At 38.6% G+C, this 26468-nt stretch overlaps 1 protein-coding gene across 2 annotated transcripts; it reads left to right on the forward strand.

The window, feature by feature from the left end:
- Window positions 1-219: 219 nt before the first annotated feature.
- On the forward strand, window positions 220-25780 carry SEC11C (SEC11 homolog C, signal peptidase complex subunit). Of its 2 annotated transcripts, none has more exons than XM_036742054.1 (6): window positions 220-490; window positions 15697-15806; window positions 19422-19571; window positions 22607-22726; window positions 25049-25106; window positions 25581-25780. In XM_036742054.1, exons 1-6 carry the CDS (start codon window positions 449-451, stop codon window positions 25632-25634), a joined length of 534 nt encoding a protein of 177 aa, XP_036597949.1. In that variant the 5' UTR covers window positions 220-448; the 3' UTR covers window positions 25635-25780. The 2 variants fall into 2 exon arrangements, with proteins under 2 accessions (XP_036597949.1, XP_036597950.1); XM_036742055.1 differs by lacking the exon at window positions 220-490 and adding an exon at window positions 13965-14039.
- Window positions 25781-26468: the final 688 nt, after the last annotated feature.

The raw sequence follows: 26468 nt of genomic DNA on the forward strand, positions 1-26468 counted from the left end.
CTGGGCGACGTTCGGAACCCGTATCCTCTAACCATGGTCTCCTGGCAGCAGCGCTAGTGGCAGCTGGTTGCCTCCCAGAGCCCGCCCCGTCGCCTTCCTCCCACCCGCTCAGGGTCCTAGCTGAAGGATGCTCTCACCCCAGAGGCATTTTGGGAGTAGTAGTTTTCTGCTCCTTCCGGCCGGCCCGGGACCCACGGCAGAGGACTACACCTCCCAGCCGCCCAAGCGGGCCGCCTATCAATGGGTCCCACCTGTCCCGCGGACTCGCCGTAGCGCGGTCCAGACAAGGCGGCGAGGAAGCAGGAAGGGAGGGAGAAGGGGGCGCCAGGCAGGTGTGTCGACGTTGCTCCGGTAACAGCCCCTGGTCCGGAGCCCGCTTGCCTGCTCGGCCCCCTTCTTCCTCCCTGTGGTACGCGGTGTCCCGAGGGACCGGCTTTGGGAAGCCGCCATGGACATCTTCGGGGACTTAAGGAAGATGAATAAGCGCCAGGTAACTGGAGGCCCGGGGCGGGGCGGGGGTCCGGGCTGGACTTCGGGGGTGTCCCGGCTCCAGGGAGCGCGCGAGCTCCTCGTGTACAGCCACCCGGGAATGATGGGCGGAGACCTGGAAGGGAGGGGAAATGAAGGACAGCCCACCTTGCGTTACCTGAGGGGGTGAGACTGGCAGCCTCGGGGTGGGGGGCGTGTAGGTCCTTGGTTGAGGGGAGTCGTCCTTCTGGCACACTCCTCTGCAACCAGTTTGCTTTTCAAACATTTATTAAGTCCCTGCTGTGTGCAAGCTCTGGGCTTGCTAAGTTTAAGGCACTGCTCCTACCCCCAAGGAGCTTACATTCTGTTGTAACATGAGGGCACAGGATTAATTTAGCCAACTTCTGCAGGGGCCTAGCTGTGTGCCAAGCACCATACTAGGCACTGGGGGTGGGAGATAAAGATGCCAGGTACGGCACCCAGTGGTGACTGCCTTCATACCCGAGGATGAAGGCGACTGGGCAGGATGGTGAGGGATTGGGAAACCGTTCTTTGAGGACCACTTGAAGGAGCTATGGATGTTTGGCCGATAAAACAGACAGCTTATCAGTGAAGATGTGACAGGCTGTCCTCTTCTTATGTCTGAAGGGCTATCACAGCCCTACTTCATTGTCTGTTTGCTCCTGTGCTACCAAGCATTGCTGCCTGGTTGGGTGAATTCATGCTGCCTAACTTCACTTGGGCCTTCACCCCGAAATTCTTTTATCCCTTAAGATAGCTATTGAAATGTTTTCTTGCTGTCCCTATTCCAACCTGCCCCCACGCTTTCAGTGGATGACCTGGTTACTTAGTACAACTAGAGGATTGCAGCTGTGGTATGAGCTTCTTCCTTCTCCACTTCAGTGATTCTCTGAATCTTTATTTTTTTTTATCAAGGGTCTCCTGATCTTTACCAAGGCAAATTCCTCCAATTTCCTTCACTGAATTTGATTTACTTGTGTTAAATTATACAAACACTATTTGAGTGCCTCCTTAGTATGACAAAAAATGAGTGGAAAAGACCTAGGTTCAAATCCAGCCTCAGATAGATACCCACAAAGCTGTGTCACTCTGGGTGAGACACTTAACCTCTGTCGGTTTAATTTTCCTCATTTGTAAAATGGAGTTCATAATAGCACCTACCTGGAAGGGTTCTTGTGAAAATCGAATTAGTTAATATTTGTAGATAACTTAGCACAGTGTCTAGCACATAGTAAGTGCTGTAAAATGCTAGCTATTTTTATAACTTGCTTTCGTTTTTGGAGATACTTCTTTTGGCCTCCCACTCAGTTGAAATTGTTCTCTCAAATGTTATTTGGTAGTTACGGAATACAGTAGCCATTTCTCCTGTCATATTTGACACAATTGATCGTCTCTTTGAAACCCTTGTACTTTGGCTTCTTTTACATTCCACTGTCCTTAGTTTCTTACCTTTGATCCTTTTTTTTTTCCTGTCTGCTTCTGACTCCTTTTCTTCTCGTCAACACCAAATGTAGGTGCTCCCCAGGTCCTTGATCCTCATCTCTTTATGTAGGTGACTCCAAATGTATATCTTAAGCCCTAACCTTCCTCCCAAGCTCCAGTTCTCATTTTAAGGACAGTACTTTCCACAATGAATGAGCATCACTTAAAAAAACTAATAACGGTTAACCTGAAAAAGAGAAAGTTTGAGGAAGGACATGACATCTGACTTCCTGTACTTGAAGAGTGTTATGTGGAAGAGGGATTAGACTTAATTCTGCTGGGCCCAAGGGGAAGAACTAGAAACAGTAGTTGAAAGATGTTTTTATAAATAAATTTTATTTTATTTTTTAATTAACAAGCATTTTTTTCTCCCTCCTACTCTCCCCCTACACACACACATACAGACACACACAGACACACACACACACACACACACACACACACACACACACACACGCTCGAGGAGGAAACAATAAAAACAAATTCCTTAAAACAGTGCATAATCAGGCAAAACAAATTCCTATATTGGCCACATCTACAAATGTCTCATTCATATTGTCGGTTACTCCTCTGTCAGGAGGTGGATAGTATTGTTCATCAGCCCTTTGGAATCATGGTTGATCGTTTTGCTGGTCAGAGTTTTTAATTTTAAGTCTTTCAAAATTGTGTATTTTTTCAGTGTTGTTAGAGCACAAATTTTTCTACTGGCCCTGTTCACTTGACTCTTCATATAGGACCTTTTTCTTTTTCTTTGATCTCTGGGGATATAGGCCCAGTAGTGGTATTGCCATCCCATAGGGAAGGCATAACTTAGTAACTTTTTGGACATACTTCCAAATTGCTTTCCAGAATGGCTGGACCAATTCAAAGCTTCAGCAACAATAAGTCATTATGTTTGTTTTCCCAAAGGCCTACCAACATTTGCTGTTTTGTTTTGGTTTTTCGTTAACTTCCCCAATCTGATGGATATGAGCTTAGAGTTGCTTTAATTTTAGTTTCTCTAATTATTAGTGACTTGGAGCATTTTCTCATGTTATGTATTGCTAGGATTTCTTCCCTTGAGAATTGCCTGTTCATCTTTTTTGACGATTTATCAGTTGCGTAATAGTTGTTATTCTTACAAATTTTAATCACTTTCTTATATATCTTTGAAATGAGAGAAACTTACTGCAAAGATTTTTTTCCCCTAGTTAACTTTCCTTTCTAACTTTAACTGCATTGAATTTGTTTGTTCAGAAACTTTTAAATTTTATATATTCATAATTGTCTTTTATTTTTGTGATCCTCTCAATGCCTTGCTTGGTTATGGACCCTCCCCTTATCCATAGATCAAAAGTTCATTTCTTTCTTGTTCCTTTAATTTGTTTATATTGTGACCTTTTATATCTAGGTCATATATGCATTTGGAACTTTTGATTTATGGTATGAGGTGTTGATATATGCTGTCCAATTTTCCTAGCATTTTTTTGTCACATAGTCTTGGTCCTGTAGCCAGAATCCTTGGGTTTACTGAACACTAGGCTATTATAGTCTTTCTAATACACTGTTATGATCTATGTTAGTCACAAGTCTCATCGTACTTCCTCATGATAATACTTTAAATATTTAAAGACAGCACAGCTGTCACATTGGCCCTGCCTTCCCATTCCACTCCATTCAGTGAAATCTTCAACCTAAATTTCAGGCTAAGCCTTATTTTACTCTGCTTCCCATCATGCACCATGTTCTAGTCTTCCTTCCTTTCTTCCTTCCTTCCTTCCTTCCTTTCTTCCTTCCTTTCCTCCCTCCCTCCTCTCCCTCTGTCCACCTAGGGAATCATACCCTTACATCCAGGTGCTCTACCCAAAGGAATATAAATTTTTATTGCTGAAACCTCTGAAGATACCTAGGGGTTCAAGGACCAGATTTCTTTTTTAAGGACCATGCCTTAAACCTAAATCATCCTGGTTCTCACTGATTGGCCAACAGTAGTTCCCAACCCAAGCCTGTCTTGGTCATTGTTTGGATTTTGATTTCTCAGAGTGAGTATAAATAGCAGTTGTTTCTGTTTTGACCAGAGATCCTGACTTTCCCTCCCTGATTGATTTTTTTTTGACTAGATAAAAGAGGCTATTTTTTTTTGTCTTATTTCTTACCTGGCCTTAATCACTGAATGGGCATTGCTTCAGACAAACTGAGACCTGGGAAAGACTTTAGTTTAACACTGCATCTGGGGCCATCTGCAGTCGTCATGATGTATATCTTGTCACGGACCCAGATGGCTCCAGAAGAGAGAGTGAGGATGGTGACTTTGCACAGCTCTGCCTCACTTAAATACAATTCACTTGCAGGTCATGGCATCACCTTCCTGATGTCATGGTTCTCTCCAAGAATAAAGGACAGACAACAACAACAGCAGTCTAGTCATACTTAACTACTTTCACACTCCCCTATCTCATCTCTTCTTCCTCCACTTATTTGCAGAGGTCATATCCCATTCCTGTGATTGGAATGTATTCTATCTTCCTGCCCACTTATTGGCGTGCCTATTTGTTCATATCCTCTATGAAACTCTCTGTCAGATTTCGTCTCTCCTTCAATTTGAAACTGTCCCTTCTTAAATTCTTTTAAAGTATTTGTCTGGATTTCTCCTTTGCCTTTATTATATCCTACTTTGTACCGTGTTTCTTTGTAAATGTCCATTTTCCTCTTTTAGGTTATAACCATCTTAAGGGCAAGGACTGTGGGGGTTCCCCTCATATTTCTATCTCCATTGCCTTGCTTATATACCAAGGCTTGCATTTTCTATATAAACGTTGTTTAATAAATACCTGCTCATTTAATAGGTTGAATTTAATTGAATCATTTGACTCTTTCCTCCTCTCCCTTTTGTACTGCCAGCGACCTAGTTCATCCTTTCATGGTTTTTAAAATCTGAACTACTTAGAGAAGAGATTTCTATATTGAGAAGAAAGTTGTGCTATATCACTTTGAAGGTCCCTCTTACTTTTGAAATTCTATGATCCTCACTGTATCCATGGGTGTGAAAATTAATCACCACTTCTGGGAGCAGGTCAGGAACAAGAATTGTTCTCCTCCTTACTTGCCCATGGTTCTGTAGTTAGCTTTGGATTGTAAGGGCCTGGTCCAGTAATGATTGAGAACTGGATGGAATCTTCTGAGAATGCCTCAGTTTTTAGGCTGAAAACCCATGTCATGAGCTTGTTAAATCATAGTCAATCCAATAGTCATTTATTAATTGCTTACTATGTGTATGAGGTGCAGGGGAGACAAATACAAAATGAAAAACAGCTCTTACCAGGGTGGGGTGGGGGGTCAGGGAGTGGGGATGATACAATATTTGAGCAGATAAGTATATATGTGGTAATTTGAGAAAGGAGATAGTACAGGGGGGCTTCAGAAGGCTTTTCATGGGATTTTGGTGGCACATTAAGGAGTCTAGAAATTCAAAGAGGTAGAAATGAGAAGGAGGTAAATATGTATTCCAGGCATGGACAAACCAGGAGAAGGAATGCTAAGTTTGGGGACAAGTAGGCCAGTTTACTTGGGGCGTTGAGTATGATGTGAAAAAACCTGAAAAGGTAGGCTGGAGCCATTTTGAGGAGTGCTTTAAGTACTGAGCTGAGTACTTTATGTTTCTACCTGCAGGCATTAAGGACTGGAGGTCCTTTTTTAGGAGAATGACATGGTCAGATTTCATTCTAGGGAAGTTTATTTTGGCAGCTGTTCAGAAGATGGATTTGTATAAGGAAGAGATTAGAAGTCCTGCAATTAACTGAACTACTATGGTGGCCATGGAGGAATGATCCAAGAAAGGTTATGGAGGTAGAACTGACAAGATTTGGCAACTAAATGGATATGGGGAATGAGGGAGAGCGAGAAGTCAAGGGTGACTCCAACGTTATAAACCAAGATGACTGAAAGGATGGTGCTGTCTTCACCAGAAATAAGGAAGTTTAGTGGAAGAGCAGGTTTAGGGAGTTCCATTTTAAACACTGGTTCTTTAAACATTAAATTACTGCTTTATTTATCCTTGAGTAGTATTTATAGGACCCTTGTAACCACTACTTCATGTTGTAGCACATTAAAAAAATAAGATAGGACCTGTTCTTTCTCTCTTTGGGAGGAGGCATATTGAGGGTGTTGGTAATTGTGAGTTTTTGACCATTAGCTCCAGTAATTCAATTTGACATAAATGAAAAATAACAGTCTGTTTGGATCAAAGAAAAAGAAACTCACAGGGAACTTACATAGAGAAATGAACAATTTGTGAGTCTTAAACAAAGGCTACCTGCCTGATGTGCTTATCTGTGACACCTTCCCCTCCAAGTTCTAGGGCATACTTCAGCGGTTCAGCCAGGAGTTGGTGAGCTCTGTCGGAACTGTAAACACACCTGAATGGCTCTTAAACCATGAATCTTATGTTATTTTATACTCAAGAGGACAAATGAAACTGAAGCCCATTACACATATAGCAGTCTAGAGTGAGCAGATGCTAGAGCTCTTTGACTATATGAAAAAGATAGTAAGCTAAGTATGCATAATTCCTTTGGTGTACTGTGGTCACACTTAAGAAATCCTTAGGCACTTTAGCTATTTGTGTCTGTACCTTCATCTCCACTCCTTCCCTCCCATCCCCCAAGGGACCTAGTCTTTTCAAATTGCCTCCTTCCAGTCCTTGGCTAGTGAAATCACTGAGGCTTCTTTCAGGTACATTACCTTACTTTCATAAACAAACTACAAAAATTGTAGTAACACAACGAACAAATCCACATTGAAGTCACAGACTAGAGGTACTGGTAGAGTCATAGTATTTGTTATATTCCAGGAACAGTTACCACCCAGAAAGAATTTCAAGTTAACTAGTTTAGTCATTAATGTATTGTCTTGTTGCCGATAAGCCCTCAAGATAAGTGGTTGTCTGCCTTATCAGATACCTTGTCAGAGAAGGGCCAGTTGGGGTTCAGTGGACCTTGAGAGCTTGCTCTAGTAGGGGAGTACGGCTATTTATGGACCTTTGACTAGAGAATAATTTACCGTTACTCAGCTTTGTAACCTTGTAACTGTATGGATTTTCATATTGGACTGTGGTGGGTGGGTGGCATGGGTAGGGCAGAATCTAGTCTATAAATAAAAATGGTCACTGATTAATCGTATGGCTAGTTCCCTAGTCAGGAGACAATAATGAACAGTGCACTCCCATGCACTTGGAACCATGCTGTCCTTATCTCAAGTTCCTTCAGGGGCCACAGCCTGATAAGCTGCCTCAATACATTTAAGACGGGATGATGAATGATGACAGAATAACTTGTTCTTTGGCCATGCGTACCACATTTACTTCATTAATTCAAGAATCTGAGTACTCTATACATCAGTTTTATGTGTAAGTGAAGTTATCTGTGTGTGTGCATATATGTTTCTGCATACACACACATGCACATACATACATGCATGCCTTAGTAAATAGTTTAATGAGTTGCTCTGGCCTACCTAAATTCATCATTTGGTGGTCAAATCTCTGGAGATGAGTCTCTCAGTGAACCTATGTAGGATGCCCATTGGACAGCAGACTCACATCTTTTGCTGGGCCTGTGTTTGTAAGCCTTTCCAGTTTGGTAGGTCCAGCTGGAACTTACATGTCACTGGCATAGCATTTAAGGAGCCTGAGGTAACCTTTTCATCATGATGGTCATCAGAGAACTTCAATGGAGGCACCACATTTATCCAAGTAGAATTGCAGAGCGTGTCATAGGAAGTGTTGTCATGTATTTTAGAGAATATATTTTGGCACTTGGATGTTTTCAAGGTATGTGTAGCTGCTTGGCTGCTTTGACAGCTGTAACTAAATTTAATAGAGAACATTTTTGAAAAACTGACTGATTGTCCTGCTCTTTGATATTATCAACAGAAAAATCCTCCCGGAGCTTGCAGTTGCTTTGTTAAATATGTTATTATGGTAATACTGGATAGTTAAAAAATAAATTCTCCAAAATTAATGTTGAGAGTTAGTGTTGAAAGTTGCAGCCTGTCAGGAGGACCTGACCTTCTGAAATGAATGCCTTCTTCCTAACTAACCCCTGACTTACTCTCCCACATTGTTAGCCAACTCTCTTATTTGCTCATTGCGCTTCTCTTGATTAAAAATTGTAAAACATTAGTATCTTCAGAATTTCAGCTTTTGCTGCCTGCTGATACTTGTTCTTTGTACACATTCTCCTGCTTGAGAGCCCTTTTTTCTTTTGCCTTCTAAAATTACTAAATAGTGCATGCTTAACCTGGGACTACTTTCTCTGCTATAAAGGGACCACTCTTCCCTTTGTTTCTACTTTAAGAGAAGAAAGAAGAAAGTACATTAGCTAAGACATCTGAAAATGTACATCGAGTAATTGCTGTCATTTTTGTACTCAGTTGACATTATAGATTGAATTTTTTGTTTAAAATTTTCAAACACTTAACATGTCATCTTTGGTATTAAGTTTACTTCTGCTACTCAATTCTGTTTTGATCATGGAAGTACTGTGCACAAAATATTAACCCAAGAAAATCACCAGGTAAACAGGATGCTAAGTTTCAGGTCAGCATCTTGTTCCCAGATTATTTTGCTCAAAGAAAATAAATTTTTAATTGATTTTATTTTCCCTGAAGATTTCAAGCTGAAAAAAGATCAGGGAAAAAAATAAATTTTTTGTATGATGCTTTTGCCAAATAAGAAGCTAAAAATAAGAATCTGCTTCCAAGCTATCCTCCACACAGCTGCCAAATTGATAGGCCTGAAACACACATCTAACCGTATCATTGCCTTGCTTAAAAATTTCCAGTGGCTTCTTGTTGCCTCTTGGATAAAATAAACAAACTTTGGCCTGGCATATAAACCCCTCAACAATCTGACTACAACCTACATTGCCAGTCTTGTTTCATATTATTTTCTACTCAAGTAGTCTCCACTCTAGTCAAATGGGCTTTATAGTTGCTCCCCATAAATGCGTTCCATCTCCTACCTCCATGACTTTGAACCAGTGAGCATCTTTCTTTATCTCCATCTCACGGAATCTACTGCTTCTTTCCAATTACCACTTCTTACATTTTGCCTTTCCTGATTTTCCTTCCCTCCCTTCCGGTTTTTAGCCTCCTCCCTCTTGGCATTACGTTGTATTTATTTACTTACATACCCATTTTATCCCCCTAGTACAGTGTGAGTTCCTCGAGGGCAGGGACAGTTCCATTTTTGTCTTTGTATTTCCATTGCCTAACACAGTGTCTTGCAAGTGACCATAGTAGATGACACCCGATAAATGTTTGTTACATTACATTTTGTTGAATTAAATCTGTATGAACACAAAGAACTTGGAAACCTTGCCTCAGAAATAGCAAAGTTTGTTTAAAAGTGCCAGGAGCATTTTCTAATTAAATCTCTTTATATCTGGATGGGATGGGTATCCCTCCACCAGTACAGCTGGCAATCCATCTGTAGACCCTCCACTAGGGCAGATGGCAATCCATCTATGCCTTCTTATCTTTTTCGTCATATTTGTCCATGTTTTTCCATGAATTCTTCATTGGATCTAGCTACCAGCTCACAGTATGTCTTCCTTTGGAGCTAGCCATCTGTTGTCTCTCATTCTCATTACTTCACCAGTCCACCTCCTTTTCTGGTCATACATTCAAGAAATTATATTCCATTCAACAAATATTAAGTGCCTGTGTACTAGGGATACAAAATGTTAAAATAAAACTGTTCCCAGGGAACTTGTATTCTAGTAGGTAAGACCAGATAAATAAAAACACAGGCAAATAAAATGAATGCAAAAGCGTTTATTAGGCAATGGGCCAAACATTGTGCCAAGCTCTGGAGGTACATATAGAAAAAGCAGGGGACAGCTAAGTGACACAGTGGATAGAACACAGCTCTGGAGTCAGGAGGATCTGAGTTCAAATGTGGCCTCAGGCACTTGATACTTACTAGCTATGTGACCCTGGGCAAGTCACTTAACCCCGATTGTCTCCCTCCACCCTGCCAGAAAAAGAAAAGAAAAAGCAAGACAGTTCTTCCCAGCGAGGAGTTTATCCTCTAATTGGAGGAGACAACACATAAAAGAACTTTGAGCTTCAGGGCAGATAGAAAGGTCCCGGATTCTCGCTGTGGAGGGGCAGGTGGCAAGGCCAGGGGTATTTAGGGTTACATAAGTATGTTGGATCACAGTGCCAAGGATCTGCAGGACATAGAAGCAAGACAGATGATAAGGCATAGTGGGCTTGGAAACATTGGCAGAGGAGATGATAGCCTAGTAGTCTTCCTTACTCCTGGAAGGAATAGATTTGACTTTTACCTCATCTAGGTGGTGTGAGTAATCGAGAAGCAAGCAGGGAGGGTGCCCCCAATGCTGGTGGATCTTCTTACTGCTCAGCAGATGCATATGGGATCTTTCATTCAGAAGTATGATCCAAATTATACTATTATAAATGCATAGGAAAGGTCTAAACAGAGCGTTGTTATTTAGTCGTTTTTCAGTTATGTTTGACTTTTTGTGGCCACATTTGGGATTTACTTGGCAAAGATATGGAGTGGTTTGTCTCTTCTCCAGCTCATTTTACAGATGAGGAACTGAGGCAAACAGGGTTAAGTGACTTGCCCAGGGTCAAATAGCTAATAAGTTTCTGAAGCCAGATTTGAACTCAGAAAGACAAGTCTTCCTGACTTCAGACTTGGTACTGTATCCACTTCACCACCTAGCTGCCCCCTAAACAGAGTACTGAGAGGAATTTAGGAAGGCAAAAGAGCACTTGTAGTTGAGAAGGGGCATCAGGGAAGGCTTCATGGAGGAGGTTGCTTGGCTTTAAAGGAAGAAGTGGATTTTGGCCGTTAGAGATGTGATAGTAGACCATTCTGTAGTTGAGATACCATGCACAAAGGTAAAAAAGGGCAAGTCAGATTAAGGGAGTGAGAAATAGTACATTTGGGTTGACTGGAATATAGAATGTGCAAAGGGGATCTTAATAGTCCACCTGGGCAAAACCGTGTGGTTGAAAAATGCCTTTCAGCTAGACTGATCTGCATTTGGATGGACAGATAATAGAGTTGATTCATTATTACATGTGTCTTGGATGGTGAGCTCGGCCCAGAGTTGAATAAGAAGATTAAAGTAGGTAGGACTGCATTTAGAAAATTGCTCATTGCTTTCACTGATCAAGCAAAAAACCATCATTTTAACACCAAGTATTTTTACAGTGATAACATATGGCTGTGATTTATGGAACACATCCCACACTGAAAAATCAAAATTGTAGGTTACCTAAAGGGCAGTGGAAAAATGTCCAGTGGGCATAAATGAGCTATGGCCAGTGATCATTTGGTTACAAGAAGTAGTGTAAATGATAAGGAGGTAGGCCAGTCCTAGCCCAGGGATTATATATAGAAGGGTAGTTCATGTACTGTACTGGTGCCTAAGAGATAGTAAAATTCCTAAAGCAAGGGTTCTTCCAGCACCTTTGTAGGATCATAAACCTCTTTGGCAGTCTGGTGAAACCATGGATCCCATCTCAATATAATGTTTTCACATGCATAAAATAAAACACATAGAATTATAAAGGAAATTAGTTGTACTAGAAATAGTTATCCACAAATATATATTTTTTTAAAGTCCATAGATCCCAGGTTAAGAATCCCTGTCCTAGAAAAAGGCCTATAATGCATTTGTTGGACCCTTTATGGAAACTTGGGGGAGGGGGTGGAAATTGCAAGGGAGAGGAAGTGGAGAGGAGTACCACAGGATAAAAAGATGTGGAAGGTTTTTGAACTTCACCGTTTTAGAGAGTATCCACGTGTATGAGGTTGTAAACCCATTGAAATACCCCTAGTACCTAATGCAGAGCCTTACACGTGGTGGGCACCTAATTTTTGTTAAATTAAAATAATCTAATCTTCCCCTCCCTTTTTATTTTTAAATAACTGAGGAAACTTTGGCTCAATAGAGGACTAAATATCTTGTCTCACATCACATAGTTAAGTGGCTTTGAACAAGTTAACCTCTTTGGATGTTATGGTGCTTTTCAGCATAGAGCATGGGTCTATCTTGTAGGTCATTCAAAGGGGCTTAGTTACTGAATATTGGTGCAACCCATCCTCCCCATTCCCAAGGACATTATTATTTAGAAGCTTTGGTGTGTGTAAACTACTGCAGTTCTCTACATTTGTGGAAGTATCGTGGCCCTAAATGAAAATAACAGCTTCTAATCGCAACCATGTCATGATCTAAGTTAACCTGCGAATGAGATTAAATCATTTTATCCAAGGCCACAGTGATTGTTGTTATTAGGATGGGAATTATGATTCATAAATATTTTAAAAGTAAAGAGCCATGTCAAATCATCAGGACATACCTTTCATTTTACCCTGTATTTTTTATTTCTTAGGCAATACTTATCCTGAAAGAAGAGCTGGTTTCTGCAAAAAGTCTTAAGTGAAACAAATTTCAAATTTATGTTGCAAGCACGGTGTGAAGACCATAGCATTAGGAGTCAGGGGACCTAAGCTTTAATCCTTGCTCTATTATCTTGCTTAGTCAGGGGACCTCGGGTAAGGTCCATCATCTCCCCCCCTCCCCACCCCAGTCTCTATTTCCTCCTGTATAAATTAAGGGAATTGAAGTAGAAGATCTTTAAGGTCCCTTTTCAATTCAAAAATTCTATGATCTATATCCTCCCTATAATCAATTACAGGGAATGTTTAAATGAATTAAGTCCAAACTAATTAAAAGCAAAGTTTAGCACAGAGCTTTATATACTGTATGTTTGATAAAACAAAAGTACATACTATTTTCTTTATTTGGATGCTCTTTTAATTTTAATTTGTGAGATGATCATACTCTAGGAGAAAGGGCAAAGATGACGCTGGTGCTCATATTTAATTAAGCAATTTTTCCTCCAATGATTAAAGTGTGTTTTTTTTTAACATAAAGTCAAATCCTATTGAATGTGACAGTCAAAAGTAGAATGTTTTGTGGAGATTCAAATTTGGGTTCTATAAGGAGTCTCTTTTCTCTCCTATGCTGACCCCTACTAAAATCATAAAGATCTGAAAATTTATAGTAATCTTATTATAAATTGTATGTGGACAATGAGCTGGAGCCCCAGAGTTCACTGAGAGGAAAGCAAGGAAGATAATGTTTGGGAAATTGCAGAATATTTTCTGTGGATCCCAAGCCATTCCTTGATGCAGAAACCCATCTTTTAATACTGGAATTCTTCTGATGTTAATTCTCAGGACTTTAGGCCTGGCTTTTGATACAAAGAAGAGAAAAATGAAACAGCTTTTGTCTTCAAGAAGCTTATATTCTACTGGTTGGGAGGAACATTTGCACAGATTAGTCAATACAAAGTAGTTTGAGGAGAGGGACAAGAACAGCAAGGGATGGGGAAGGACCGGGAAGGCTTCAAAGAGTAGCTGACATGGACTTGAAGAAAGATAAAGATTTTAAGAGACATGAGATAAGGAAAGGAGAACATTCTGATTTTGGGGAAGTATGTTGAGATGGAAGATGAAATGTTGATTTTGGGAAATAGTTAATAATGCAGTTTGGCCAGGTTATGCAGTGGATAGAGTGTTGGGACTGGAATTAGGAAGACCTGAGTTCAGATCCCACTTTACACACTCACCAGCTGGGTGACCCTGGGCAAGTCACTTAACCTCTATTTGTTTCTGTTTTCTCAACTGTAAGATGGGGGGAATAATAACACTGACCTCAAAGGGTGGTTGTGAGAATAAAATGAGATAGTATGTGTAAAGTGCTTAGCACAGTGCCTGACATATAATAGACAATATATTTTACTGTCTTATTCTCCTTCCTCCCGCGCTCTTCTCCTGCTCACCACCACCACCACTATCCCCACCCCCAGTGTCAGAAAGCGAATAAATGAAATAAGGCTGGATATATGGGTTGGATCAATTACCATGAAGGGTCTCAAATGCCCAGAGAGTTTGTATTTTATTCCTATAGCAAGAGGGTATCGCTGAACACTTTTGGTCAGGGGAGTCAAGACCTAGGACAGAAGACAGACCTGTGTCTTAATAGGTAAGTTTATCAGGTATATAGAGAATATGTTAGCAAGGGAAGACACTGGAAGGAGGGAATAGGGGAAAGGGCAGAGTTAGGAGTGATTGCAAGATTACAAATCTGGGTAGGGTGATGGCTGGGCAAAAACACATGTTTGGAGGAGGAGCAGAAGGTAAGTTCCATTTTGGACCTCTGAGTTTAAGGTGCTGATGGGACATTAAGAAAGAGATGGCCAGCAGGTCATTGGTGATGCGAGTGTGGGGTTAAAAAGAGAGAGATTAGGGCTGGATATGTAAGTGAGAACAGGAGATCACCAGGAAAGAGGGGAGAAGGGAAGGGAGGGGAAGGAATAAGCATTTATATAGGACCTGCTAAATGCCAGGCACTGTACTGGGCACTTTTCACAAATATCTCACTCGAGCCTCACAACCACCCTGGGAGGTAGGTGCTGTTTTTATCCCCATTTTACAGTTGAGAAAACTGAGGCAAACAGGTTAAGTGACTTGCTCAGGGGTCATACCAGCTAAGTGTCTAACTTAGGTCTTCCTCACTCCGGGCCCAGAGCTCTCAGTCCTTTGTGTCACCCAGGAGAGAGGAAAGATTGAAAGGTTGAAAAGGAGTTTTCAGACAAGAGAGAATATCCAGGAGGGAGGGGATGGTCAGCATTGCAGTGGTTTGGGCCAATCAGGTGTCCACAACGAGTGTGGTACCATTATGGTGAATCCCCAGAAGCAGGGTCCACCAGGCTGCCCAAGCAGGGGCAAACTAGTCTAGGTCAAAACGGAGTCAGGGAAAGTTCACATCAGTAAGGAGATCAGGCTTGTGAATAGCTGCAGCACTCCTGACCTGAGAGAAATGAGACCCAGGCTCCCCCCTTCCAAAAAAATCTGCAAAGGGTTCAGGTGGCATCAGGACTGAGAACAGGCTATCAGCCTTTAGCAGTTAACTCACTGGTAACCTTTGAATAGACAGTTGGATTCAGTAAAGTGATGGTATTGGAAGACAAGTCAGAAGGTTTTGAGGAGCAAGTGAATGGTGTGAACGTAAGGGCTACAAGGTGTCCTTCTAGAAGTTTGGCAGGAAATGGGTGGATAACAGCTTGAGGTAATGGAAGGGTCAAGTGAAGGATTTTAAGGATGGAGTAAATAAATCTGAGTATGTTTCTAGAGTAAGTAACCTGTAAATAGGGAGACATTTGGAAATGAGTGTTATTGAGTCATCACTCTGAAGGAGACTGGAGTGGAGGGTGCAGGGAAAGGGGAGCTTTGGCATGGATTGAAAATATTATCTTTTCTTCTAAGATTAAACCAGAGGAAGAAAAAACAAGTGAAGATACACTCTAAGGTTCCTTTTATTTCTGTATTAGATAATGTGAGACTTTAGTGTAAAGACCTTGGAAGACAGTGAGGTGGTTGATTCTTGTGAGGTAAATGGGTAGAGATTCTTCACTCAGAGAAGTCCACCTAATAGTCCATCCCCCAAGTCCCTTTTTGCTCTCTGAGCCCTCTTAGAGCAAGGAAGTCTCTTCCGTCTAAGTGTTGTTTAGCTTATTGTTAAATGTATATTCAGAACTAGTTCATTGTAAGCATATATGTCTCTTTTATTTTACTTGGAAAACTCAAATATATCCTCAGGAGAATTCTTTTGTTTTGTTTTGTTTTACTTTTTTCCACAGCTGTATTACCAGGTTTTAAACTTTGCCATGATTGTATCTTCTGCTCTTATGATATGGAAAGGCTTGATAGTTGTCACTGGGAGCGAAAGTCCTATTGTGGTGGTTCTGAGGTATGTCTTCCATAATAATTTCTTTATTCAGTCACATTAATATATTGTTAATGCTTTTGTGTTTTATGGTAGTGTAAACATAAATACTTGAATAAAAAGTTTTCCAAATTTTATCAACTTTATGAATATAAATATTACTTTAAAAAATGCTATCAGTGTTCTAAAGTCACTTTGCTAGTTTAGCAGTATAAATATGTAGTAATTTATATGTACTCACATAATACTTTCAAGGTTTAGAAAGTACTTTTCTCACAAGCATGTGATATAACTTGTGTTATATGTAACTTGATTTTCTAATGAAATTATATTTCCCAAGTTATATTTAGAAATATTCAGACTGAAGTATTCAAATGACAGCTACAAATTTCCTCATTGAATTTTCTTTTAAATATTTTTGGTTTGGAGCTTTTACAGCTCTTTTTTTTTTTGACACTTTGAGACAAACTCGAACAGAAGAAACCGATAATATAGTCAAACACAGGAAAGTTACTGTGGTTTCTAAATTTAATTTCCTCCACAATGTCCAGCAGGTACACAACTGATTTTCAAAATACTATCTTAATGAATACTATCTTAATGAAAACTTAATGAATTCAGTATCTGTTACATAGTATTTAGTGAAAACCAAGAGAAGTTGAGTGTTAGTTAATCAGCAGTTTGTGCCTGCTTCCTTTTGTGAAAATGGCAGGGCCATGAGACAAAAATGCATCTAGCACTTGCAATGGAGAGTTACACAGAATGTTTGTCTGCGTGGTACAAGAATTGTAACAGTCTCTTGTGGTAGATCCATAATTTCACTTTTAAAAAATTTTGAGAGGAAATATTTTCCAGGGCCTTTAGAATTTGACCTTTCACTGGCTTAGTTAACTTTAAACATTTCACATTTTAAAATACTGGAACTATTACTGCATTGAGCATTTCTATTTTATATAAGAAAAATGATTGATGAGGGATACCAAGTGATTGGTAAGGTTTTACTGAATTTCCTCGTGCTGATGCTGTTCTCTCCCCTCCTAGGAAGTGTCAGGTGGGGAGAATCCTTGAATTCTGCTTAGAAAACTTAACTCATGACCTAAAAGTCCCCACTGAATTGAGTGGTGTTCAGGGCTACCTACTATTCTGACTTAGGCAGATTTTTCTAGCCTTTTTTCCTTCACTCCCCTTCACAAATGACTTATTTCATTTCTACCAATTACTCACAGCCCCCCAGGAGAACCTTATTCATTTTTACCTTCGTGACTTTGTTTCCTCTGTTCCCTCACTTGACCTGGCATGGTCTCTTTGTTCCTGACCTGGTTTGAGTCCCATTTCTGCCACTTAATTACTGCTATATGACCTTTGGTAAGTCAGTTAATCTTTCTGAGCCTCCATTTCTCCATCTGCACAGGCTTATTGTAAGGAACACACTTTGTCAGTATAAGAACATATAAATGTGAGTTGTTATCTGGTACTAGCTACCTATTCATCAAGACTTGGCCCAGGCCTCATCTCCTATCTTGATGCCTCCCTCCTTTATCCATTTTACTCACTGTCCTTGTTATCCATTTGACACTTTAATGATTCAGTGCATGTAATGCTGTCTTTTTACATATATCATATCTCCTAACTAAATTATAAATTCTTTGACCAAAAGGAGTTTGTATTCATTATATGCCAATAAATATGTGAAGGGAGTGTATTGGAAAAAAGAGTAAGGTTTAATAAAAAAGAGTCTGTAGCAGTGAAATAGTAAGGCAGTAAACACAAAATCAATGATAATCTTAAATATGCCTATGTAGTTCTGCTTTGTAAGGTATGAGAGACTCTCCATAAAGAAGGCAGAAGTAGAACATTTATTCAGACACCAGAGAACCATATCCCATAACCAAATGTTCAGCTCCCACAGCCAGTCAGTCTGCTTTATCATAACAGCAAGGAACTTAAAACACCATATCACAGCCTGGAGCCTCACCATCCCAAAACCTCTCCATCCCCCTGGTGGGGTCTTCCTAAAGACAAACTCACAGTACAGCTAAGTCAGCCTGTTCAGCTCTAACCATCATGAGGGTGGCCATTAGTAGCCATAACTGTTCTTTCTGTCTCAGTATTTCCTATGACATAACTTCCTTTTCTTGTCAGGAAGCTCCTCCTACCACATGTGTCTTAGGTTTCCTGTGACATGAGCAGGTCACATGGCCTATTAATGGGTGGGAAAGATCTTCACATCTAATTGCTACTACAGGCAGTCTTCAAAACAGAATAGTTTGCTAAAAACCAGAATGGTTTGCTATAATATGAGTTAGTTTTCATTATTACCACCCAGGGATCTCTGCTATAAAATAGTGACCCTACTCTATGGCCTTCCTTTATAATTCTACACTAGACTTTTCCTCACAATCTCTCTTCTATTTCAGTCCAATATAGCCAGTCAACAAGCATTTATTAAGCACATACAGGCATTGTGCTAGGTGGTGAGAATACACAGACAAAAATGTCTTCAAGAATCTAATGTTCTCCTGAGGGGAGACAATATGTACATAAATAAATGTATATATAGAATACATATTAAATAAATATATATAAATAAAAAGATAGTTTTGGGTGGGAGGACACCAGGAATGGGAAAGGCTCAAAAAAGGCTATGTGTAGAAGGTAATACTTTCAAGTCAGCTGTTTAAGCAAAATAAATTATTTTACTTCATTTGGGGAGTCTTAGGGTACAAATTATAGATAAATTTAATGAATTATGACTCCAGGATTTTATAATAATTTCCACTTGGTATATTAGAATAAAACCCAATTATATTTTGGTTATTCCAGCCCTACCTAACAAAAACTGGGATTTAGAAGGAGAGAATGTCACATTGTAGCTTCAACTTTCACTTTCAAAATTAATTGGAATTTTAGAAAATTTGCCCCTTGGGGTTTGGTGTTAGCAAGAACTCTAGACTTGTGAGTTAGGAAACTTGGGTTCTAGTTTCAGCTCTGCTACTATTTGACCTTGAACAAGTCAGCCTCTCTGGGCTATTTGAGGTGAAGAACTGTTTTCAGTAACCCCATCCTCTAGTGCAGTGCCTGGCACATAGTTGGTACTTGCTGTTTATTAATTTATTGATTGCGTCTACTTTCTCATCCATTAAATGGAGGGAATGATCCCATCCAGCTATAATATTCTGATTCTAAATGAAATAGAGTCTACTCAAAAGAGACTGAGTTTTTAAAGCTAAAAATGGGAGGCTTTACCATAAAGATTCAGAAGTCTGTATTCTTGAACTTGCTCTGCCACAGGGCTTCTATCGTCATAGGAGTCAGGGAGGAGATACTATCTAAAACAAGGCGTATTTTCAGTTCATCATAGCAGGAGTACCAATGACCTTTTCTGTATTCAAGTTGAAGAATTCTTTTTTATGTTTGACTTTATACTGTATCACTTTTTGGGGGGTGTTGGAGGGGTATACCTTTTAAGGAATGGAAATATATACTTGGTAGCATTGTTGATTTGTAGATTATACATGGCTGTGTTTGAAAGTAATTTCAACCTATATGGGCATGTTTGTATTATTTTGTGTAGATTTAAATGTTATTCATTTTTAGATCATAATGTAAACCCTGGGTTTATTTTGTGTTTCTTTTTAGTGGCAGTATGGAACCAGCATTTCATAGAGGAGACCTTCTGTTTTTAACAAATTTCCGGGAAGATCCTATTAGAGCTGGTGAAATAGTTGTTTTTAAAGTTGAAGGAAGAGATATTCCTATAGTTCACAGAGTCATCAAGGTTCACGAAAAGTAATGAAAATTTTAATTCTTTTTTTGTGTTTCCTTATTTCTTGGTTCATAACTGGAGAGTCAGCAAAGTGCAGTGAAAAGACAGCTAGACTGGGAATCAAAAGACCTGGTTTGTGACCCTGCCCCTGCTCCCAGATCCTGACTCCTTGACTGTGGGCAAGTCACTGTAGCCTTTGTCAACCTGTTTCCTTATCTTTAAGACTGAGTATTGTTGGGAGAATTAAATGAGATTATTCATGAAAAAGCACTTTGAAAACTATTAAGTGATGTGCAAATATAAAGTTTTATGGATATGTATTATTTCATACATGATATGAATATATATTAAGACAGCTCATTGTCTTTTTAGAATGTTTAGAACTGGTTCCCTTTGTAGAACCTCTCTCCTAACATCCTGGTTTTATGCCACTAGTTGTTACCTTTTCTCAACATCCTTCCTTTTACTCTGCTGTGTTTTTTGATGAGGGAAGTAACACATTAATACAATATTTAGTATTAGGAATGTGTGCATCTGTCTCTATGTGTGTGTATATCTGTATCATCTATCTGCCTGTATATATACATGCATACGTACATACATACACACTTCTTAGGGGAATGTTATATCCCTTTGCAAAATGAATCTTGTTTTGATGTCAAGAGTTATTTCCTAAACACTCAAGGAAATGATCACCTTGTACAGAAGACTTATTCTTTTAACATTTCATGGAGAAATAATCAATTTAATTTGCTTGCCCAGGGACTGTTTCATTTGTGTCTTTGTATTCCCAGTACCAAACACAGTGCCTGCGCATAGTGGATGATTAATAAATGCTTCTTGAATGATCAATACAGTATGAAGTGTCCCTGAAATAAAATACCTCTTCACATACCTAGCTCATTCTCTTGCTTTGAGTCCCTGTTTACTCACGTAACTGGAGTTGCCTTATTTTGAAATTCTGATGTTCTACAGCAAATAGACCTGCTTTCCCTTTAAATACCTCTGATAATATAGAAATGTTTTTTTTAAGAATTGGAAGCATTGATTTCCAGTTCACATGTTAATTTCTAATTAGAGATCTCATTTCTCATTAACAATGATGCTTTACCTATTTTGGTTGTTGATTTTTCTGTAGCAAAATGGATGATTTTAATTTGCTTCTTAAGAACTGTATGGTTAAGCATAAATCCAGCATATTGTGATGACGATGGAGTAAATCTTTACATATACATATAAATTTCAAGTTTTAGGTTTCCAGTCTACCAATTACTCCCAAATATCTTGAACTGTTCATAATGCTTCTACCCTGTGACTGCTCCTTAAAAAGACTGATCTATTCTAAGCCTCTATTTGTAGTTATGTGAAGTGTTTGCTAAAAACTTTTTCATTTACTAAAGGAAGAAATTTGCTCAGTCTTTATCTGCTAATAGCCTTAATTGTTTTTTTATTATAATTTTTGTTTTGTTTTTGAATTACTGAAAGGTGAAAAATTGTTCACAATTGAAGTAATAATAATTTCCAGTAATTTATGTTCATGTGATAGAGCACTCTCTGTGGTTTTTTTCTTTTGGTTTCTTTTTACAATGTGGACTCCAGTAGTTGAAATCAATTTGTTGCTATTTCATGTAGTTTCAAATTCTTAGAGGGATTTTAATATTATCTAATCATGGTTGTGCATTTTTTCATTTGTTTTATTTTTTAAAAGACCTTTATAGCTATTTAATTTGGCAATTTTGTGTTTTTGTGTCTAGACTATCTCAGTGTCTTTTTAGAATGTTTAGAATTGGTCCCATTTGTAGAACCTTTCTGTGAACATACTGGTTCAGTGCCACTAGTTGTGACCTCTCTCCCAGCATCCTGGTTTTTCCTCTACTATATTCTGTGATGAGGGAAGTAACACATTATATAATGTCAAGTGAAAGAGGAGGATTGAAAAGAAACTTGTCAGAAGATGTATGCCCAAAGTTTGGCAGAGTAGCTTTTCACATTAATGTGATACTTAAAATGTGATAGTTTTCTTGTTCTTTATTTGCTTAGAGGCTTTCTTCTGAACCACATCGCTCTTCTGTTGTTTAGGATTACATAGGTGTTTAAGGACTCTACCAAAGTGTCAGCTGGCTTCTACTTCAAGTTGAGCCTTACGTAATTACTGGTCACTTATCAGAGGAATAAGCAAGTAGTACATGGAGGGGTGTGTGGAAGGGGGAGAAGTGCTTAAAGGCTTACACATAATGTTAAATTGGTATCTAATGCTGACTGATTTGAATTTTAAGTTGTTAGTGTAGGAATCACTAACCATTTTCTGAGATTTAAGCATGCTGTCATCCTAATCTGAAATTCTCTTACAGTCCTCAGCTTCACAAGGCTGTATGCATATGTTTGACTAAAAGCATAAGGAATTCATGGAACTTCATTCAGATTTGAAAGCGGGTTGAGCATATTCGGTAGCATCATTTTCCTTTTTGCAAAATATAGTATCAGTGAGTTTTGACTAGTAGTAATTCTTGATTGCTTGGTATACAGATAGTTCATCATTTCTTTAAGAGACTTTTTTTTCCTAAACTGTAATTTTTTTTGTTGCTAAAGATTCTTGAAGTATTTCAGAACTTGCCTGTACCATATTTTCAGTTGAATCTTGCCTGGGAGGAAGCTTGAATGCAGTTGAAGTCAGATGACCTGAGTTTGAGTCCTGGATGTGATACTTTATTAACTGGCTGACTTTGGGCAAGTGACAACCTCCTAGGACTCAGTTTTGTTTATCTGTAAAATAAAAAAAATATATTTGCATCATTTCATAGGGCTGTGAAGAAAGAGCTTTATAAACTATTGAGCACTGTTAGATGTAAGTAGTATTTAGGTTAATTTTTTTTTAAGTTTTGCATACAATCAGGGTACCAACAAATAGGTATATCTCCTGTGGACCATTCAAAATTTTCCTTATGATCACTCTACCAATGCTTCTAGATCATCCTAGGGAATGACTTTAGTGTATATCTGAACTTGTTCTTAATCATACTGAAACTTATTTACAAGTTGATGTCCTTTTACCTTTCAGAGACAATGGAAATGTCAAATTTCTGACTAAAGGAGATAATAATGAAGTTGATGATAGAGGTTTGTACAAAGAAGGTCAAAACTGGCTAGAAAAAAAGGATGTTGTAGGAAGAGCAAGAGGGTAAGGAATTTGTTTTTATACTTTGTAGTTTCAGTGACGCAGAAAATGATTTGGCCACAGTGAGATTGAATTTTTGAGTATAACAGATGATCCAGTTTTGTGCCATAATAACAAAATAAAACTTATCAGAACTTTCTAGGCACTGATGCTAAACCAAACCCAAATCGATTTTCTGTGCCACAGGTTGAAATTCTTTTTCAGAGATATACTTGCACTCCAGAGGTTATTCATTCTTGGTGTTTACAGCAATTTGTCATGATTTTAGGGGGAAATTTCAGCATCTTACTTTGTGGGAAGAGAGAACTAGGCAATACTCTTTTACTTGAAGGCAGATTACCGAATTTTCTTTATTCTTTTTTGAAATTCTCATTTTCAGAAAGGCAGTGGGGTGAAGTGGACATAGAGTTGACTTGAGAGTCAGGGAGCCCGAGGTTCAAGTTCCACCCTGACACATGCTGACTATGTGATCCTGGGCAAATCACTTAACCCACTCAGTGCCCCAGGCATTAATTCTTCAAGAGTCTAAGCTAAACACATGCTAGTCTGCAATGGGGGAGGAAATTCCTCACTGAGAATTATCTATGCCAATGAAATCACAGATCCAGTCCAAAAAACAATTTTTTTCCCCAAGCAATTTGTACTTTATTAAGGAAGCAGACAAATTAATTACAGAGTATTTGAAGAGACTCAGATAGACCTGAATGTCATCTACTCGATCCTTTTGTTATCAAGTAAGACCACATTTTAGCCATCTCAGCCAGCAGAGAATAATATCTTAAACTAAAAGACCTCCAGAGATAACTCTTTCGTTTGCCTCCTTTGGCAGGCTTTCTCTGCTTCAGTCTTGCTGTCTGAAAATTCTTACTTAATTGTGTATTAAAATTCTCCCTTCTATAGATTATGGCCAATTTTTACTCAGTTGAAACAAGCGATTATTTTCTGTGTAATAATTGTTTTGTGATTTCATCTGTAACCCCTCTGTTTCCCCTCAGTTGTGAGACCATTTTTCCAGGGATGGTTATTCAATTGAGGCTTATTTTTCCCATTGATTTTTTTGACTGCTTCACTATCCACTAACACTTATGCTGGAGGATGCACAGGGAGAATATGTGAGACTCTTTTTTGCCTGTTTTTAGAAGCTCCACTGACACATTTGAATAGAAAAAGAAGCTCGGTTTTCATGGGGTTAAGGGAAAACTGTAGTCAGAGTCCACAGAGCAGTCTGTCTGTGAGAAACCTCAGGGTAAGCTGGTGTTCCTACAATCCAAGGCAACAAACAAGGGCCAGATGTTGTACACAGAAGATATCTCACAGCATAGGTGCTGCTGACTGAGGGTTTCCAACCCTTCCGGTTTTAACAACCTTTGCACAGCCATCTCCACCTGTGCTACAACCTCCAGTTGGACTGTTGGCTTCACAGAAACTTAATCTTGTTCCCCATTTTGTTCAAATGATTGAGAGTTGGGTGATTTCTCAAGAATATTGACATTTGCTAGTTCCTTCTCCCTCTCTCTCCCAAACTACTTTATATTTACTTGTGTATTTTCTATTTATCCACCTTATCCCCATTCCCAGAAGTTTTTGTCATTGTATCCTAGCAGTACCTAGCAGGGTCCTAGGCACAGAGGAACTTAAATACTTTCTGAATAAATAAAAGAAGAATTTCATGAGAACATGAGTTTTCTATCCCTTTTTGAATTGTCAACATAGTCATTGGTTAGTTTGATTTCAAATTTTCTCTCAGATCTTTTTTCTTTTCTTTTTTTTTTTTAATTTAAATTTAATCTTTTCTCTCAGATCTTATGTTGGTAATTCTTGATCCGCATCATCTGAAAAGCACATTTAAAGTGACAAGTGTTTGTCAGTTAAACCAATAAAGTGGTTTTTTTCAATCCTTATTCTTTGTCTGCCTCCGATGCTTTGCCAACAGCAGTATTTCTGTAGAACAGTTAACTTTAATTCTCTATTAAAGATATTGCAAATGGAATTTGTAAAAATTTCCTTCTTCATTTATGCAGTAAGTAAATTATGTGTATCCATTTTGTGGTAGCAAATGTAGCCATTGAGGATGAGAAAATTGTTAGTTCAAGTTCAGATATTCATTTAAAAATTTGCTTTGATTTTTGAAGCAAGGTTTTTGTTTTTGTTTTTTTAACCCAGTAACCTCCCTTCAGAGACTTGGTTCTTTATTTATACCTGTGCGATCTTTGTCATCTTTGCCATCATATTCAGTAATATTGTCTAAGAAATATTTGTCACCTAAATCTGAATCTAGGGCCCACATTCTGTGAGTAATTTTATTGTTTTTATTTTTCAATTTAGGTTTTTGCCGTATGTTGGGATGGTTACCATAATCATGAATGATTATCCAAAATTCAAGGTAGGAACATTTTGGGAGGGAACATTAGTCAATTGTATAATTTGTATGACTGAAAGATACAATTTTAGAGAAATGAACACCTAACAGTTAACTTCATTTGCAAACCATTTGATAGTTATGGAGGGAAATTATCATCTGGAATTTTTTCTGTTTTTTGGTTCACAGTGTATTATGAAATGATCTGTTAAAAAGCAGACAGACACTTATTCAAAAACAAAGGGTTTATTTACAGCTAGTCTTTAAGCACTGGTTATTTAGTTTCTTATTCCTGCTACATGTTTATAGGTCTTTTACCTTAATATGCATGACATCTAATGCCTAATTTGGGGAATAAAACATGGTGGAAGAGGTGGTCATTTACTCTTTTTTCTTAGACAATTACTGAACAGAGTTTTTCTGAATATATTTATAGGCTCTGAAATTATTTCCAGACTGTGAAGCAAGCACTATAATTTCCATTGTGTTTCTTTACAGTATGCTCTTTTGGCTGTAATGGGTGCATATGTGTTACTGAAACGTGAATCCTAAAATGAGAAGCAATTCCTGGGACTGGACTGAAATGGATTCTATTGAAAAAAGAAAAACTAATATATTTGAAATGTTTCACTTTCTATATAAAAGAAAACAGTGTGCAGATTTTTTTGTCTTGTCCAAATAAATGGTTCATCAGTAAACATTGTTGTTTTCTTGTGTTGATTCTCAGATTTGAATCTATCCCGTTTATATGCCTGTGTCACAGTAATCACCATAAGAGAATAAGGATCTATATCACTTAAAGTATAAAGTGGACCCTTTATGAGACTGGAGCATTGGTGGGGGAAAATATTGTCTCCATGTGGTATTTGTTTGAAATAAGTATATCTTGAAGGAAAACACTCCAAGGGAAAAAACCAAGCATAAGCCTATAAAAAATATAGCTTGTTAAATACATTCTGTAACTGACAACTTAAAACAGTGGATAATGGCCTCTGGCAATCTCTTTCTGGCAAGAAAGGATGCAAGCTGTTCTTTTGTCTTTGTCCTATGGTGTGACTTTAAACAGGACGTAGACGTTTCCTTAAGGTCTGCCTTACCCTTCTATAATATGTAATCTGTCCTCCATATCAAAGTTAAACCAGTGGCATATTGCACACCTGTGAGGTTACTTTCCTTGAGTTACTTCCCAATTTGATAAAGACCAGCAGGAGTGATCCATGGGAGTCAACTTGTCCTTTAATCCTTTATCTCCCCTGAAATAGGCTATTGCAATAATAATAGGCCTCATCCTGTTGAAATCAGCAAAACTGAAAGAAAAAAATGTACTGAGTACTTTTTAAAAGCGTGATTATTCTTCTGTGCCCTTTAATAAATTGTTTTCCCAAC

The sequence above is a fragment of the Trichosurus vulpecula genome, chromosome 1, assembly GCF_011100635.1.
Source record: "Trichosurus vulpecula isolate mTriVul1 chromosome 1, mTriVul1.pri, whole genome shotgun sequence".
NCBI lineage: Eukaryota > Metazoa > Chordata > Mammalia > Diprotodontia > Phalangeridae > Trichosurus > Trichosurus vulpecula.